Genomic DNA, 19,226 nt, shown 5'->3' with positions numbered 1-19,226 from the left:
CAGTTTCTTAGATGTCTCATTTTTTTTGCGTTGTTTAGTCAGAGAGGAAAAGAAACAAGTAGGACAAACAAAATGCCAAGTTGAGTAATTTCTTTCTGTCACAGTGAGTATCCCTGGGGTGAAACTCTAAAGCTCTCATAGGGCTCTGTCTATGCTGAGATTAGAATTTTGGGTATAAATCACAGAATTATCCTCAAGAATTGGGAAGAGTTTAGGTGGTCCCAGGCTATACAGTGCGTATGGGAGGGCAATAATGACCAGAGGAATGAAAAAGCTTTTATGTGAGGAGGCATGAAATAGACTGAGTTCCTCAGCAGTAGGAAAAAGACAAATGGGTGTAAAAAACCACAAGAAGACACTAGAGAACAATTATATAGCATCTTTACAATACACAGCCAAGGAAACCTGATGCTGTTCTATTAAACAGCAAGCTTAAAATAAACAGCTGATGGAATTACTTTCACATTGTGAATAATTTAATTATGGAAGTCCTATTCATTGACTGTTGTAGAAGCCAAAAGCAAAAGGACCAGTGAAGGGCTGGTCCACCCGTGGCTATAAAACATTTCAGCGGTATTCCTGGCAACCTGGAGATGAAATCTCAGGCTGAGGAACGCAAATTGTGTGAAAGTGAGGTGTGTATCAAGGAATGATCATTGTAGTTGTACTGTTTCTTATTTTCCTTCCTCAATATTTGCTGTTGACTGCTCCTTGCGGCGGGTTACTGGCATGGGTTATACCAGACCTTCAAATATCAGATTTAAAAAAAATCAAATTCCTGACCTTGAGCTGTTACAACTCCTGCTCCCCCACTCCACCCTCCAAAAAAATCCCCAGAACAGTGAATGAAACATCCCCCTTGCCATTTTGCCATCAGTGCCTTAGGTTGTATGGCTGTATTTATGTGTATTACTTAATAGCTGGTTGGTTGGAACAGTGCAGGTGAGACAATGTGACCTGGATTCTGGTGGTTGCATCACAGTCTCTCTTTTATTTTTCAATAGAACAGTCTTTGGATAAAGTAATGAAGAAGTCTGTGGGATAGAGAGAGGCACTGAGTGTCTGAGTAATCCCTAGTGATTAATTTTAGTCCCTTAGGGTCTTTACAGTATCTGCTCTTAACATATTCAGCTGTGTTAGTCACGCAGACTCTTCTGAAACCCCCACTTCTTGCCTAGGCTATGCTAAAGAAGTTTGTTTTGCTGAAAAGTTCTGAAAATCTAACATGTTGTTTAATGCATTTTTATAAGTACGTTTTAAATGGAAGTATGATGGTGACACAATTTTTCAAAAACTGCTCCATGGTGGCTTAAATAAATGTTTAACCATTAACTGAAGTCTCTTTACTATCCTAACTCTGAAGGCTTCACCCATGGAAATTATGCCTGTGGAAACTCCATGCCCTCTGAACGTATATTAGAAGAGGAGGATTGTACTGTAAAGTCACAAAGAAACTAGGTCATTGTCAGGGCTGTGCTAAAATTTTAGTAGATAATATCTTGGGGTTATTTACGAGGGACTTGTTAACTTCTTGACTCGTATTCTCCCTTTCCTTTTCAAACCTAGCAAAGGAAGTGCTGCTTATCCTTGAGGACTCCTGACTATAAAAAGCCAAGTGGGTTTGTTTAACTGTTTGAGGCCGTGAATGACCAAATGATCTGGGAAAAATACATTTGCAGCATCTAAATTCTGCTGTAAGTCAGATGTAGCTGATTTCTCTAACTTCACTAAAAATTGAACAAAGCAGAAACTGTTAAAATCGTCTTTGGTTTTAGGAAGCTTCAGAGAAGAAAGTGTTAAAAAGTTTACAAAAAAAAAAGTCCCAGCTGAACCTTGACTTGCTTGCTTAATATTTTCAAATTAAAGTGAATGCTGAAAAAATTTTTAAGACTGCATACATGTGCCCGAATTCAGCTGTTCTCAGTGTTGTATTCCCCACAACACTCAGCCCCGCCTGAGGAGGTGGTTTTGCAATTGACTTAACCCAGTTTCACTTCTGTCAACTGTAGTCGTGGTAGCAGTGCACAGAGAATTGGTTCAGTTCACTGATCCAAGCTAAACTGAACAGAACAACAGGAGGAGTTCTTATTTGAATGAACTTGTGGATTCCTTTTATTTTGCAGTGATGCTATCACATGAGAAGGTTTGGAAGTGCTTGGCCAACAGCACAGGGAACGCCAGGACCATCCACTTGATTTGCAATTACATTCACTTAAGCAACTAAAGAAACTACCGCTTTTCTAACTCTAGTTTCAGGCCAGCCCCTTCCACTGAACCATCTGCTTTCTTGAGAAAAGTTTTTTTGGTGCAGGTTTTGTTTGTTTGTTTGTTTTTGGTTTTGAGACAAGAAGAGGGAATTGGACTGCTCTGCACAGCCAGATGACCAGGTTAGCTCTGAGAAGAGTATGGACCCTGCTTTGTTAGATCTGTAACAATCAAATTAGGTACAAAGTACTTTTATTCCTTTTGGTTCTCTATGCATTGTTTAGCTTTAAAGTCTTGGACAAAGTTGGTTCCTCTTGCTCATCTGAGACTGGTCAATACTGTGAAGTTGCAATATTAATATATTCTGTCTTTGTGTGTCCACTATTTAATATTTTTGTTTGGAAAAATAATAAATAGTATAGAAGAGCTTTTGTAGCTTTTCCTCAGTATCCGAATTGGTTATAGCCTTCTATTAAGTTAATGAAGTTTTGGACCAAAGTGATATCATGATAGAAATTTATGTTAGGAAGAAACAAGCTATGTGCTCTAATATTCTACCTGGAGACAAGAACAGTTCATCAATACAATGATGAATCAATGATTGACGTATTGCTTGAAATATGGGGTTTTTTTTCTTGCCTGGGTGACTAGTTAGGGATAATTAAATATGTGAGTTGGCAAATACAAAAGGTTTGTACAGTCCCAATTCTACTGTCTGGTTTGAAATCATCATATTGTTGAAATATAAATAGTTTGAATTCAGTTCATTGTAGTCTTTGAAATGCTGTGGCTCAATTTACTGTCAGTGATCTGAATATGTTTGGTTTTCATTTCTCCTTTTATAGTTAATCGAAGTATGTTATATTTCTTTACTAAGCAGTCTTACATCTTTCTTATAAAAAGTAATGTAATATAAAGTTGAGTTGTACTATTAATTTTTTAACTGCCAGTAGAAAACAGTTTGGCTTGGTAATAATTAGTTACAAAAGCTTCCAAATGGAAAAAACCCTGGGCTGCTGTCAGACAGGATTTGATACACATGGAACAGTTAAGCAGTAATAAATTGCCTAGTAACTGAGTAATTTCACTCAGATATGTGCCAATCTTGCCTCTACATTGAAAAAAGTTTGGAAGAAGAACTGATGTTTGAAATTGCTTAATGCTGGAGGTTTATTGTAATAACAATAATACTGAGTTGGCCTGATCTTTGAACATTTAGGGCTTGCTTTTATATCCCAGTGAATGATTTCATGTTCATTTATAATTTTTGTTGAGGGAGAGCTCCCAGAGGAGTATGTAGGAGAAGCACTAAGTGTCTCCAACTCTTTATTACGTCTGCTGGAAGCAACAATGGAATCAGGCATGGAAGGGCCCTGGAGCTGACCTGGGTTGGCTCTGGTAGGCGCAAGTCATTCCGAGTATTGGATAAAAGCATCACACTTGAAGAGGATAGCCAGTTTTTTAACATGGCTGTTTGGCGTAAAATCAACAGAAGGCTACCTGTGGAAACAGTCTGTATAGATGGATGCAGCCATCAAGAATGCTGGAGTGGGTCCTGTGAGGAAGTGTTATGTATTAGGTAAATGCTTTTTATAGGAAGAAATTTTGTATTAATAGTTATTTCCATGGCTTCATGAGATATATTACTCTGAGATGTATTCCTATGCATTAATTTGAGAACACTGTTTTAGGAACTGCTACGTGAGGATAAAAACTTTTCACTTGATGTTATATGTCCAGATTTAGTATTTTTGGAATAAATTAATTGTACAACTGTACCTAGCTTACAAGGCACTGTAGAGTGTTTGAATTATAGGTAGAACTTCAAATGTTGCTAACACTTTGTGGGGGTTTGGTGGTGGGAAGGTAGGTGTGGTTGTTTTGTGTTTTTTTTTTTTTTTTTTTTTTTTTTTTTTTTTTTTTATTCTGTCTATAATTACAGACTGCATCTAATCTCTTAATAAGGAGATACCTGCCTTTACTAACATGAAAAAATTAGTTTTTCCTATGCAATAGTGAGACTGATTTTGTTAACTTGCCTGCCCTTTTGAAGGCTGACAAGGAATTCATCCCTTCCGAGCTCATGGAGGCTGCAGTTCCATGATAATTGGTTTTGCGGTGAAGCCAGTCTACAGCTTCAAGTTAGCACCACTGCCCCACAGGAAATCGGATCTGTGACTTGATCTGGGTTAAACAGAACATTGCAAAAAGAAATGGCTATTTTTAACATGGATCAGCTCGTTGAGCTTCATAAGCTCCTACAAGTTGCATGGCCTCCTAAGTAGGCAAGGAGAGAACAGTGCACTGTAACATGAGGGTGGGAATGGACAACCAGCGGTTGGATGGGTTGGTGAGATTTTCTGAGCTTCGGTGCTGGCGTTGGTAGGTCTTGAAATTGTGTCTGGAAAGTCTTGCTCTTGACTGTAAAAGAAGACAGATGTGAATGACTGAAGGTAGGAGCTAAGAAATGTTGTATGAGTTTTCATTAAGATCCCAAGACCTTGAGTTGATGAAATTATAATGAGCTTTATATTTTATGGCTGTCAATCCACTAAATCTTTGTGACTTTTAGAATGATAAATGATTTAGCAGTGTTCTTAGTATTTAACTGCAGATTACTGTACCTTGTCCTGGGATTGATAGTCAGTGATGATGTAGTAGATACATCAAAATTAGATAAAATATTTGAGAGATGAAGAAAAGCTGATCCATCCATGGCTTGCAGATATATTGGACTAGCACCATCTTCTGAATGTTTAGTACATTACAGCTCTATGTCTTCACTACGGTATTCAAAAATATCCACTCAGTTTTGAATTTCAGTAATCACAGCACTGTAATATCTTTTTTACACTCCATTAGAGCTTGTGAAATCATTAAATTAAACCAAAACCAAGAATATCTATAGCTGAATTAGTGAGAAATTAAGATTTTGGTTTTTACACTTTTTTAACCTCTGTCCTAAAAAGTAGATTTAATATCACAAGGAAGGAAATTTTGTAAAAAAAGCTATTGAAGTCGAGCAATTTGTCACTAGTAGCTCAGTAAATAAATCAATTTAAGCAGGGTTTTTTTTTATGTTGTTTCAGTAATCCTGATAAAAGTAATTTCATGCTGAACCAAAGAAGGGTCTGTTGTTATTTTTCTGTCAGCAAGTTTTGTTTCAAGAATGCTTGGGCAATCATTAATGTTCGGTATAGGGAACTACTATCAAAAGAGAAACATAATTTTTGAAGTTAGCCTCATAGGAATTCATTTGTCCAGAGGAGTTCTTGTGAACATTTCAAAAAAAAAACATGTATTGCAGTTGTCGTAGTGTTAAAAATACTCTTACAAGATTATGAATCAAGTAATTCTGTGTTTCTTGTACGTTGCTCTGTAAAGAGCAGTGTTATATTGGGGAGAGAAAACGTAGATCCTAAATGGTATAACTTTTTTCTTGTTAGTGTCACTAAAACATTGGCAATTAGAAAATGACATATCACCTGAAACTTGGTTTGTTTTTTTTCAGTGAATATGTTTAATTACTGTGTTTGTGAAGGATGCTGGATCCAAAAGTGAAATACTGTGTTTATTACTTGTAGAAACTTTTAAGAATGTGAGAGGAAATGCTGCAGCTAGAGTTGCAGAGATACAAAATAATTATTACATATTTTTATGCTGTATTGTATTTGAGTTATGGTACTTAAATTAACAGAATTGCCATTTCTCCGTGATGGTCACCCTGAAGCTTGTTACTGTATCATTTAAAATTTCAATAGACATTTCATTGTCTAATGCCCATGTGTCAGAGTGTGCCTCTGGGGACTGGAATTCCAGCTGTTGTTGGACATCCTGGATTATGCGAGTGAGTGTGTGTGTACAGGTGTAAGTACAGGTTTGTTTGTTTGTTTTGCTTTCTCAGTGTCACTCAGTAAATGAGCCTTTCCCAAATGCGTTTGTGTGGTCACTGTGACTGTTCAGTGATTTTTATAATTGAATCCATATAGCAAGAAGGGTCCAGCTGGGGCTGTTCTCCTGTCCCAGCCTTTTTCTAATTTCTCCCTTTTTTCCAGAAAATAGTTGTTGTTTGAGTCCAAATTAAAAGCTTTATTTTAATAAGGAAGTAAAACTAATTGCTATCAAACTTCTCCTTGGCACAAAGATTAGGAAGCCTGGAGTGTTAAAGATCATGAAAGATGATTTAGTGCACAAAGCAATAAATTCAAGGTTCTGTGAAACTTCATGTGTTCTTAAGCAAGGCTTCAAATTTATCTTTTCATAGATGTTTCATTTTTCCCATTTGTAGAAATAAGAATAGTATTTGCCTAATTTATTGGGAAGAGAACTAGTCAGCAAATGATCTGTTAGTAATTGCAAAGTGCTTATGAACTGGCAATAAGGGCCATGTAAGAATCTGACTGACTGGATAAAAAGCGAACAGTGAACAAACTGTCGTCTTTCCAGAAGGAGCTTGCAATCTTAGGACATATTTCATTGTGGAAAGTAAAAACTAATTAACCAAAGGTGTGAAATCAGAGAACATTAAAGTCCTGTTCGATGATGCTTTTGAGAGAGTGCATTTGCTGAAGCTGGGCTGTTCACACTCCATACCAGGACACACACAAAAGCATTTCATGCTCTTTCGTTCACACCCCCACTTGGTTTGTTAAGCTTACCCTAAGGGCGTGTTTATTTAGGTCTGTATGCTGCAGACAGCAAACAGAGATATGTGGTAAAATCGTCTGCACAGAGGTCTGTACTGCCACATCTCAACTCCTTGTGCCCAGAATAATGCATTTGGAGTTAATTTGGTCATCTCTTTGCTGTGCTACTGTCTGCTGTCCAGATAGATCTTCAGTGTACTCAGTCACTTGGGTTGCAGGGTGGGGAGATGGCAGTCAACTGCCTTTCATTCGTCCTCTCTATGTCCTTCTGTGTCCTTCTGACACACTTTTTTTAAAAGGAAAAAAAAGGCAGAATTGTTCCAAATATGTTTTAATCCCAAGATAATACTACAAGGTGACTCAAATGTATATTTGTTTAATAACGTAATCTTTTTTTTTAAATACTTACTTCCAAAATGTCTGCATTAGGGGTAGGGATAAGGAGCGTAGGTACCTGAGAGAAGGGATCAGATTCTAACTATCACTGTAATCTTAGTCTGTTCAGTCAAACGATAAATGGTTGCAAGAATTTCTGCCAAGAATTTATTGAAAAATGAAAATGGGAAATGTCCAGCTGAGAAAAAAATATTCTTATTTTCACTTTAACTGTCTCTTCAAGCTGTGTAAGCCAGTCATCTGTCATCTTAGTTTTGAAAAGAAACTTGGGTGTGTTCTTTTTTTCTTCGTAAGAAATTTTACTTTGGTATGAAAAGATGCCTGCTGTTTGTGTTTACAAAGGTTAACATATCTTCTTAAAAACGACCTGTCATCTACCAAACATCATACAAGCTTGTTCTTAGGGGAGAATCCTGTGTCCTCTATGGTTAACTGCACTTGGATGGAGTCAGCTGCTGGGACGGAGACGTTTGCTTCTGGCTGCTCTTCATGCTTTTTATTGAAACACATTTTAAATCTTGGAAATGTTAACCTTATTAACCTTTGGTCTTCCAAAGCTGCACAAGAACCACTATGCTTTTATAGCTTTAGAAAAAAATGCCATAATACTTTTTTATTTAACAGTATTTGAAATGGGATTTAATATGGGATGGTTTTATGTAGAAAACCTATATAAAGACTATAGCTACTTCCAAAAATACAAATCGAAGAGAACTTGACATGCTAAATACATTCTTATTATTTCCTGTGTCAGAACAAACTATTAGCATCATCAACCTGATTTTATTGTGTGAAGTACCCTTATTCTAAGAAGCTCATCGCAGATTTTGTGTCTTCATATGTCATTCTTTGAGAGGGAAGAAAATTCCACATAGACTTTGTACAAATAAGTGGAGGCCCATGAGAGAGTTTTGCATAAAACCAGGCAAACCTCCCTTCACAAGCAAGATGCCTTTCTGTTTCTAACCAGAGACCTAGGAATTGCTCACCTTTCATTTCCCATATTAGGCATACATTTTCTTGTCTTGTATCTGTAGGGATTTGTCTTCTGGTTTAGAAGGAGCTCAGATCATAGATTTGGCATTTAGAAAGTTACATTTTTCTTTAATAATTGACAAGCATATTAGCAGATAATTCTGTTGGTTTGGTTTTTTTTTTTTTTTAGAGGAGGAAGTGTTACAATGTTTTGTGTAAATTACAGGGGTTTTTAGGCTATCAATTTTTTTTGCCTTCTGAAACCAGTAATTTCGTGCTGTAGCTGGAAATGTTAAGTATAGTTTTTTAAGCATTAAAGTGCAGCACCAGCTATTATTATTCTACCTTAGCAAGTCTTATAATACAATGTTTGATTTGTTACTATGTCCTCAAAGGGAAGCATCAGCAGTAGAGTGTACATGACAGTGAGAAAGTAAACACATGCTTGCAATCAAATTAATGTATTTCATCTGTCTTCAACTAATAACAATCTGTCATGCTATCTATCTGAGAAGGGGCATAAACAGTTTATTTTGTGTTTGGAATAACTTCCTGGAGGTAGTTAATGTGACATATAGTTTGTCTGACATGAGTATAACCAGATCAACACTCTAGATGTTTTCTTGATAACCTAAAAAAATTACTGAGAAAATCTGTACTGGAACTATATTTATATTTCATTTTGAGCTTCCTTAAATCAGTGTAGTGGCATAGTTTTCAGGACTTCTATGAAAGAGTTTTCTTTTCTTGGCAGTTATACAGTTTTAGTGTGAGAAAAAGATTGAAAGTATTAATAAAAATTTAACTACAAAAAGCTGAAGTTTGCAGTCTGACATTTAGGCTTGAATATTCAAGAGGAAGTATGTGCTATAGTAATTTAAAAGTACCAAATCAAACCTGATTTTTAAAAAGCTATGTAATACACAAAGTCTGATAGCACTGCAGACTTGGCACAATTGGTTGTCAAATTATTTTATTATTACTTCTGCATATTTCTGGTTATGTCATATCACATACTAATTATTATTAATAACATCAGAGGTTTGTTATATCAGATTAATTTCTAATTTGCACGAAAAGAACCTTCGTTTCTCATTAGAAAATGGAAGGGCACTTGCTTGAAGTTCTAAGTAACCAATTCACATATTCTTTAAAGACAAAGGCATAATGAAATAGCTCCATCTTTTAGTGGGAAAGCAGTAGGTTACTGGTAAGCTGAGCAATAAAAAGCTAAGGAGGTTTTCTGGTTGCTTTTTTCCCCATTTTCTTTGGAGCGATGGCAGAATTAGAATTTAAACTGGGCGATATGGCTTATGGCAGAAGAGGCCTGAGCGGGGTTCCTTGTGGCCAGAGCTGTGGGACCTGCCAGGCTGTGCCCTGCTGGGGTGCTATGGGGTAGAGCTCTGATAAACTGGGCGGTAAATCCCATTACCCAGAACACTGCTTCCAGTATTCATCATGGTTTCTGTTCTATTCTTTAGAATAGTGGATATTTGGGCACATCTTAAAGAAATCCCATTTCTATTCCCTTTTTCATGCACTTTTGCTTATACATGGGAGAAGCAGAACCTTCACACTCTGCGCTCGTTGAGCAGTGTGTGCTGCACGAAGATATTGCTGTGTAGAAGGGTTGTCTTCATTACTCTGTTAGGGTTTCAGGTGCTCAAGCTAGGTTTGTTCTTAAGAAATCAGTCTGGAATAATACCAGAAAATAGGATGAAAAAGAGATCGTCATATACAGCCCCCTTTTTTATGACTCTGGAGTATTTTCAGAAGAGAAAATATGTACATAATTTTAAGCACATGTAAATCAAATTAATAAATTATTAAAGCATTTTACTTGTCATGTCTGTGTGGGCTAATCGTGATAGCTCATTATTTAAACATTATGTAATTGTATACCTTGTGTGAACAGCTGCAAATACTTTGCAGAAAGATTTATATTTCTTTTTTTCACAGCATACTATAAAAGAATATATTTTTGTGCAGTACCATAGATTAATATAGATGTTTACTTATAACTTTAAAACTATCCTTGATTATATTAAAATATGAAATAGTTATAATATGCACGATAACAGCAAAACTAGATAGCTGTAAATTCATTTATATGTTAATACCAATTTTAATAGCAAATAGTGTAATTATCAATAAAAGAAAAAAGTTTAGCTTAAACAAGAGAACTGCCCCTTTGTAACAGATTCCCCTGCGGTTACTACAACTGCAAGCTTTGAAAGTGAAAGGCGGCCAGATTTGGGTGGAGAGGCGTCCCTTTACTGAAATTCTCTGAACTGTCTCTTTCATGTTCCTTTTCATGCATATGGTTTAGAAAATGGTTAGGTTAGTTATCACTGGTATAATCACCTAAAATGACTGTATAGTGCCTTACAGTTTACAAGTGTAATCTCATGATCCAGGAGGAACGCCAACAAGCTATTAAACATTCAGACTCGCTTAACATGCATTATGCATGCCACTCAGCTGTTTATGCCATTCTGAACAAGTACTGTCACTATTTTTTCAGCTGCCTGGAAGTACCTGTACAAGTTATATGTTTGTGTTTCTTCCAGAATTACCTGAAAGGAAGATTCATGCAAAATGGATGTTTTCCGACTTTAAAAAAATGTAGTTTTACATGGAGTTCTTCTCCAGTGATGTTATGAAAGAAGAGACTGGCAGCCCTGTGGGAAAGGGAGATGAATAGCATGAGTAGCAGCCCTTACATTCTGCATAAATGATGTTCTGTTGTCTTTGTGGAGTATGTGCAGTTACTGGCTTGAGTGACAATATTTAAATAAAAATACGCTATTACATTTTTGGCATTTTGAAAGATTATAAAACCAGAACATTCATCATTCTTCTAACTGATGATACATATTTTAAAATACTGGCTTCATGTTTGTACCAGTTGTATTACTCTGGTAAATTGTTCCACATACTTTAAGACAATACAGCTGTGGGATTTGATATCACACTTTATTCCTTGAAGCAAACTCGGACGAGCAGATTATATTTGTTCTAGTTCATTTCAGTGAAGCAGGTGACCTAAAGTAGTATTTAAGCTGCTTGAGTATAGGTTTTCCACATATGTATGGTGCAATGGAATGGAAACACTTGTTTGTCTCCGCACAGGGGTGCTACGTGGCTTGTTGCGAGCCTTTTTTTTGTCTTAAAGGAATGGTACATACGTCTAAATAGTGTAAGAGAAAGAAATACAGCATTACTTCATTTACCATTGGTGATTTCAGTCTCAAGTCAAAAATAGCAGAATTATTCAGTCAAGACTGAATTTCTACTGAATGGCAGTGGGGGGGGGGTAGATTGTAGAGCACCCAATTGTGTTTTATCTAGTGCTTTCTAATGTTTCTCTACTAAAATTTTAGTGATTGACTCTTAATTTCCCAAGTAAAGTTATATAGAGATTTGACTTCGAATAACTGTTTATACTGTCTCAAGTGTTTGCTCAGAATTTTTCTAGTCATTTAATATATGATTTTCTTCACCATTTCGAGTTAGCACTATCAGCTTTTCACTGCAAATAAGTGATGTATGGCAGCAATTCAGAGGACAATGAAAATGTTTTTTGTATAAACCACCTGAAGATGTGAGCTAATCAAATCTCTCTGGTCCTAACTTAAAACAACTATTTTGTCCTTGTTGTCTTTGAAATGTCACTTGCTCTCCATAGATGTGACCATGATGGTGTTTATCTTTTTTCTTATGTAGATTCTGCAGGTTTCTTCTTACCTGGGTTTTTTTTTTACCCTCACACCTTCGGGAATGTCTTAGAGTATCTTTGGGATTTCTGTGGGAGTTTCATACTTGTCTCCTAGATTCTGTTTTCTTTTTTCACCTCACTAGATCCCTGCTTAGTCTCACCTACAAATAAAAATTAAACTCTCCAGAGTTCATGAGAAACAAGTCTTTTAGCAAGCCTTACCTGCTTTTGCTACAGCAGACACTGATCTATGCTGGTTTCATCTATGAGGTGAGATTTTTCATTTGGATCTGTCTGGCTTGGTGGAAGTCATGTCTGAATTCCTCAAGTTCCTAATGTATCTTTGTTGTGCCAGTGTCTTTATGGGATACCTTTACACACAAACGTGTGTAGATCTGTTAGTTATGGAGCAGCAATTTATGTTGCTAGCTTTAATTGAAATCACTCTTCCCACCAGACAAGCTTAAAGGTGATTGTTTGGTTTGATTCCAGAGAAACAAAAGGTTGAGCTCTTGACTAGTTCGTTAGAAACAGAGTTGCAGAAGAGGACAACTAAGACAACGGAGATAATTTTTCGAGAATATCTGGCAACCGTGGAGTTTTTTTATATTTGTCATACAAGCTTTTTAGTGTGTATTTCAGGCATAAAAATGAGCAAATGGCAGCAGCCCATATTGTGGATGCTTTTTTCTTAGAAAGGGACTTCAAAATTAATTTGGAGGCTTATGAGCCCCTTTTTCTGCCCTCATCAGGCCAGTCGCGGAAACAATACTCTGACCTCTCCCTCCTTTTTTTCCTTGTTTGTGATGTCCCTCTGCTTCTGCTGATTTCAATTTTCATGTGGTTTAGTTAAGTATTCCATTTAATGCAAATATACTAAGTGGTTTCTGTATAGTCAAGGAATTAGCAATGTTCTTGTACTCCTTTGATGTTTTAACTGTTGCTTTTCTAACCTACTTTAACTGCCATTCCTGTTGGTCCCATTTTTAACACCTTTAGAGTTTTGGAAATGATAGATCAAAGAAATGCTCTCACTGCATTCTGAAAAATGTAAGCATCTTGGGGTTGCTTTAGCTTTTCATGATCAGAATACATAATTTATTAATGTAGATAGCAGAGTTTGTATCCAAGCACTTTATCCAAAGTACTGGTTTGTAACATTTGTGTGCTTTAGAAGTTCACTGTTTGCAAATAGTTAAATCTCTTTTTGCTTTTCAAACTAAAATCCTTGTGTCTCCTTTAGACATCCCATTGGGAATTTCTAGCCATCAATTTAAATTCTGCTTGGTAAAAATGGACCTATTAATTTTCCCCTGCTGTTGTCTTTGTCATTCACTTCAGATGAGGAGGATGACTGTACCATCTGGCACGTAAACTTTGCTTTGGGCCTTTCTCTAAATGTTTGTGTTTGATGTGTGTCCAAATCTTGCAGATTCTTTCTTTGAGATCTTTGTTAGATATGCCCTATTATAACCATTACCACAGTCAAAATGTTCTTATTTTGCATCTTAATTTCAGTAATTCCTTTTTCTTGGCCAATGCGATGTTATCTAGTCATTTAGAATATTCTGCAAGATCATTTTCCTGCTTTGTAAAATCAGACTATATTTATGTATCTGATTCTCTTTCTTTCTCTCCAAAACTTATTTTTCTTTGCCTTTAAACTTTTCAAACCAGCCCACATTGGCCAGCTGTTAGTTTTCTTTCTATAAAGTCCCTGCATTCCTTATAAACATCTTTTTAGAAAAATCATTTTTCTCCTCCAAATCCCTCCTTAAAGTCTTTTTGCTGTGATGTCTAAATAAAATCTGGACAAGACTTATCTCCTGGTGTGCTAAGAATTCTGCCTGTCGAGCTGACCAATGTCAGATGTTCAAAAACAAGGACTGGAGGGTAATTTTTCACTGTATTTTAGCTGATCTTCAGTAACTGTCTATGATTGTGCCCTTAGCCTGTGGCAATGCAAAGTAATTCGAGTTAGCATAGTCGTCTTTCATTGACTGCAAACTGCAGCTTTTTATAGTTAAATATTTATTAACGCTTGAAACCCTTTTCTTGTACTAAAACTGTGCCCTCTTTCATTGAGAGCTAATGTAACATGAATTGCCTTGCGTTTACTGTGGGCTGAGAGTGTGCACATGGACAGTTACCTGGCAGTTATCTGGCGTAACAGTAACCGTACAGTTCGCACCAGACTGCCCATAATTCAGAAGGCACAAGGTGAAATACTTGTAAGTGGGGAGAGGGACTGAGAATTACACAAAATTCAGAAACATAATTTCACCTTGATTTTCACTTCCAGTCTGTTAGATTCTAGGATCTTGTGTGCTTTTAATTTCTCTGCTGTAGTAAAGTATATGCTCCACTGACCATATATTATTCTTGACGTTTCTTCAAATAGAAAATAGGATGCATTTGAGGATATAATTTCCAATATGGCTGTGTCGTTTTCTTCCTGAAAATTCATCAACTTCTAGCACGCTGTTGTGTTCTTCCATGCCCTATTCTTGGGAAAGAGAGCTAGAGAGAGGGATTGTAACTCATGAGCTTGTCTTCATGGACTTCCATAAGCGTGTCATCGTATGTTAGAAGGACACAATATAAATGCTGTCTCTCTATTTATTTATTTTTATTGAAATCATGTGAAGGTTTTTGGAGTTCAGGTATAGCCGAAGAAATACAGTGAGTGAAATTTGGAGGTGGGGTTAATGTTCCTTTAAGAGCTCGTCAAATAAAAAATAAAGAAAATATATATTTATTTTTCCCCAAAGAGTAATCTCACTGTGGTGTTTTCCAAGTTGCACTTAGAGCTAATTTGTAAAGAGTAAAAATAATAGTTAATAATGATATGGCTTAGGCAGTATGCTGTATTTTATTCTTAAAAGTGTTTCAACAGAGGCTCTCTTCTGGCAATTATTTTTCAGAGGGAAAAAAAAGTTAAGTAGCTGTTATGTAGACTGCATGCGTTTTTAACAAAATTGTTATCGACTTTGGGTTTTATTGTAGTAAATGTATTTGTTCTTCCTATTTTTTATGAAACTATATATTCTACATTTAGTATTATGAAAAACTGTACTACAAACATCAGTGTTAATAGCTTAGTATTTTAGTCCTTCACAAATTAATGCCTGTGGTAACTGGATGATTTTAGGCCTGTTCTTATAAACAAGGCCTTACTGATGTGCAAGTAACAGTAATATGTGGCAAAAACTCTATGCTAACCAAGGTAAGCAGTATAAATGGGGTGTAGGAATCCCCTGTTAGACTAAAAATCTCCACGAGAAAATCTCCAGAGCCTACAAATTAAAGACCTCCAATATCATTTTAAAATAAAGCCTTTTATGTAGTAGGAGAGCATTTTTTCAGCTGATAATCAAATGACACTATTATGCAGGCTTACTAGATTTGCAAATTTACAAGTTTTTACAAGTCAGTTGGGTCCCTTCCTCAGGAAATCAGTTTAAGTTTTTTTTTCCTGTATTCACTCAAAGAGCCTGGTTGTCCTTAAATCCTTCTGAATATACTTGCCTTATAATTTGACGGCATTGAGTCAACACCTTATAGGAACAGTAATGCAATAAAAAGAGAAACTGTTCAATATAGTTTCCAGTTACCTTAGGATCAGATTTGGAGAAATTGGAATGTACACAATAAAACCTGTGCAAGGCTTGAGTTCCATGTTGTTTTGGAAGCAACCAGTGCTTTTCGACATAAAATACCATTTGAAAGCTTTGCTCTGCTTCCAGTGGTTGTAAAATGATAAAAATGAAAATGTGTGTGACTCTTGAAATATGTGTTTTACTGTTTTTAATTTTCTGAACCATGCCTTTGTGGAATTGAAAACTTCATATACAAGTAACATCAATGTTTTTACTCAGCTAATTTTTTATTATAGTGAATGTTTTTGCTCGACCGTGTTCTGCGGTAAAATTCTTCACAACTTGTTTACATTTTTTTATTAGAAAAGCATGTAGTATAGAAAAGTATGTAGATTCATATCTGCCTGGTGAATTCTATTTTGTAAAAGTCTTTAGATTACACTGGAATCTCCAATACACATCATGCTTGCAAACACAATGCTCAAAATTTAGTTCTGTCTCAGTTTTTTGTATGTAGCTACCAGTAAAGTTGTTACAAATTTCTTGTGTGTATACAGAAATAAATTTGTCCTTTACTTCAGATATGAATTTGTTGCATTTGACCGTATAATTTTAATTGTGGTTTCATTTTAGTTTTGCAAATAAAATTAATTTGAGGTAATGTTATTTTTATTTCGGCAAATGATTATAAAGAGAAAGAAACATGTATTTGGATACATCTGTAAAGGAAGAGGTTACATCTGATGTGTTTCCAGTGAGTGATTTCTAAGACAGGTAACTAAATGGGCTCCATTGTAGTAATTTTTCCTTTTTTCAACTTATTTTTAGTTGACTTGGAGCACATGCGCACAGTAAAACTTGACAAGCACCAACGATTTTGTCAGGAAAACAATTTCAGTAGCCATTTCGTGTCAGCCAAGACAGGAGATTCTGTAAGTAAGAAAAATAAGAATCTTTTAGATGTTTTTTTATTTTTTTCTTTTTTTTTTTTTGAGAAAGCCGTTATTCTGGGATATGGTGTAGCAGTTTTATTATACTTTGTGTATCAAGCCATTGAGAACTTTGGCTGCTGCAGGTCCTTTTTGCCTACCTACTTGTGTGAAAAATAGATCTTTGTGTAAGTGTATATGTTCTCTATTAATTACAGTGGCTTCTCATCTGATTTGCAGTTTGAGGTATAGATTTTAATATGGAAATGGTCTAGCTTATACATCAGCATGAGAATGGAGACCAGCTGGATCTCTGCTTGCTGTCAGCCTGTAATTAAATGTATTCCTTCAATCCAGGTGGAGTCCTATCTACAGACCATCAGTACAGAAACTTTCAACAGTTGATAATGTCACAAGACCCTGTTGTGATCAAAGTTTTTAATACAGGTCCTGAGCCATGAGAGACACTTCCTCTGCAGGCCAATTGAAATTTGAACATCCTGGTATTTGTAATGCTTTGTGGAGCACATTTTTGAACAATCTTTTGACTGTGAGCTAACTGGGTTATTTGTTTTAGTTGGAAGCCTATGGAAGAAAAGGTTCTGTTTCAGCTGACTGTATCAGTCGTGTTAAATCACACTGTATTGTTTTGCTTGATTTCTGTCACATGCCTAATGACTCTGTCATTCCCATAAACCAGTCCCGTATCTGTCTCCTATTTATGACAACATAACTTACTTTATGTTATTGAATGGTAAGACCATGTTCAATTATATGGAAGTATAATTATGTAACACAAATGGAATCACTGGTTTTAATGGCTTTGCTGAAACTTCTGCATTGTACTGCCTAATTTTATAAGACAATAGTTATTCTGTAAAGTCTAACAATAGTGCTGTTACAAATCCTGATTCTCTTTATAGTTTGTGTTAAATTTTGGCATAAATTTTTGTTTAAAGTGTGAAAATTCAAGCTTTTTGTGCTAGAAACAAGAAAAATTTTATAATACTTCAGTCAATGAAGTATGCATCTGACAAAATATATTCCTTTCTCAAGGAGACAACCTTTTTGTGGGATTTGGTAATAAGAAGAAAAAGCAGTTCTTTTTATAAGGTTGCTATATTTAGCATTACAAGTTATGAAGGAATCTTTATTACATCTTTTTAATTGATTAATGAATTACAGCAGCATCCCACTATATATACTGATCGTACTTTTTTTTAACTTAACCGTTTAAACCAAAAGTAAATCTGAACATACCTAGAAAGCATTAATCAGAAATCTCTGTTTAAATGTCTACTAACAAAAGAAGGTATGAGGTATAGTTTACAGTAGTTAATTTTTAGTTTCAGTATAAATTCAAATTAACTCACTGTTGCTGCACACTGGCCTTTCAAAATCTTCATGTTTTGGGGTAGTTGTGCAGGAAGGACAGGGTGTTTACCCTAGACAGGGATTTAAGAGGCCATCCATTGCTACTGTGAATGTAGACTAGAGGAGTCTTAAATACTCAGTTAAGATAAATGATTTGCTTTGTTTACCTCAGATCTTTCCAACAGACTGGTTTGCAAAAGATAATTTTATGTGTACATAGAAAAGCCCAAAAGTCTCCTCAGGGGAGAAAAACTTTTATGAAAGATTTGGTATAGCTAACTGTCTTACTGTCCATCAAACTGCATAACTAAAGCACTGAACTTGCACCCGATGTTTTGTGTACAAAGCATCCTCATGGCAGGGGATCTAGCTCAGTACACCTGAGAGCCTGCTGTGGGTTAAAGTAGGTCTCTGGAAAAGGTAAGCCTGTTCAGGATTTTGTTTCTTGCTGTGTGGATGCTAGTAGAATAGACCAGTACTAGACCAAGTAGTTCAGAGAAAGAGAAATTATTTTGGAAGCTACCATGGCTCATTGGTTGTGCCACTAATTTGTTACTAGTTTCCATGTCAGGTGTAAGAAGAGATTGTGTAAATGGTATTTTTTTGAATTTTCATTGAAAGTTACTTACCCAGGCCTTACCTTTTGGGGTGGCAGCTGCATGATGAAAAGCAATGTTTGCCAGTAGTTTAGATTGTGAGCTCAGCCAAATAACCATGTAGGTAAAATATAATGTGTAGCTTGACAATACAGTGTTCAGCAGCAGAGCAAGCTTAAGCTCCTCCTCTTCAACGTCTGTTGTGTTCTTTAATTGCATTTAAAATGCAGCTGCCTGAACAGTAAAATTGGTGGACTGGACTGAGATGAAGTAAAGGGGTTACTTAAGATAGCATTGCCACCCCATGTTATCTGTCAAACCATGTCCAAAGCCTAACTCTGCTAGGCTGGTGCATGCTGTACACCATCTTGCTTGTACCCTATAGATAACTTCTGCTTGGTGTAACACTCATAACATTTTGCGAGACTCTTCAGAACAAATGTATCATTGCTTGGCTTCTGTATTGCTCATTTTTTTAAGCGCGTGCGGTAGAGATTTTGGGCATGTTGATGCACAGTTCTGTTGTTCTCAGTTTCAGAAACCTACATCTCTGTGGCACAATACGCTGGTAATATATTTTTGTGCTAAACATTAGTGAATACCCTTATTCATATTTTATAGCACTGAGAGGTGGGTTGTGTAAAAGCTTGTTTAAACTTAGGTCTCTGGAGGCAGAGTAGAAGTGTTGCTTAACAATCCAGCATACTGTTCATTCCTTGTACCATTGTTGACTTATTTTCTACAATTTTTAAACAAAATTGAATGTACCAGATGAGGTTATTTTCAGA

The 19,226-nt window shown here is 36.0% G+C and overlaps 1 protein-coding gene across 3 annotated transcripts in view; it reads left to right on the top strand.

The window, feature by feature from the left end:
- The window catches only part of RAB28 (RAB28, member RAS oncogene family), a 64,616-nt gene that overhangs the window by 37,091 nt on the left and 8,299 nt on the right, over positions 1-19,226 (top strand). For all 3 annotated transcript variants that reach the window (XR_004843211.1, XR_004843210.1, XM_035903464.1), the window contains exon 5: positions 16,368-16,471. Coding sequence is in view for 1 of the 3 variants with exons in the window: in XM_035903464.1 (XP_035759357.1) it covers positions 16,368-16,471 (104 nt within the window). In the remaining 2 variants the exon portion in view is untranslated. The remainder of the gene's footprint in view (positions 1-16,367; positions 16,472-19,226) is intronic.

This window comes from Egretta garzetta, unplaced genomic scaffold (assembly GCF_000687185.1).
Source record: "Egretta garzetta isolate BGI_Z169 unplaced genomic scaffold, ASM68718v1 scaffold151, whole genome shotgun sequence".
Taxonomy (NCBI): Eukaryota; Metazoa; Chordata; class Aves; order Pelecaniformes; family Ardeidae; genus Egretta; species Egretta garzetta.
This window is presented reverse-complemented; position numbering and strand designations above follow the sequence as displayed.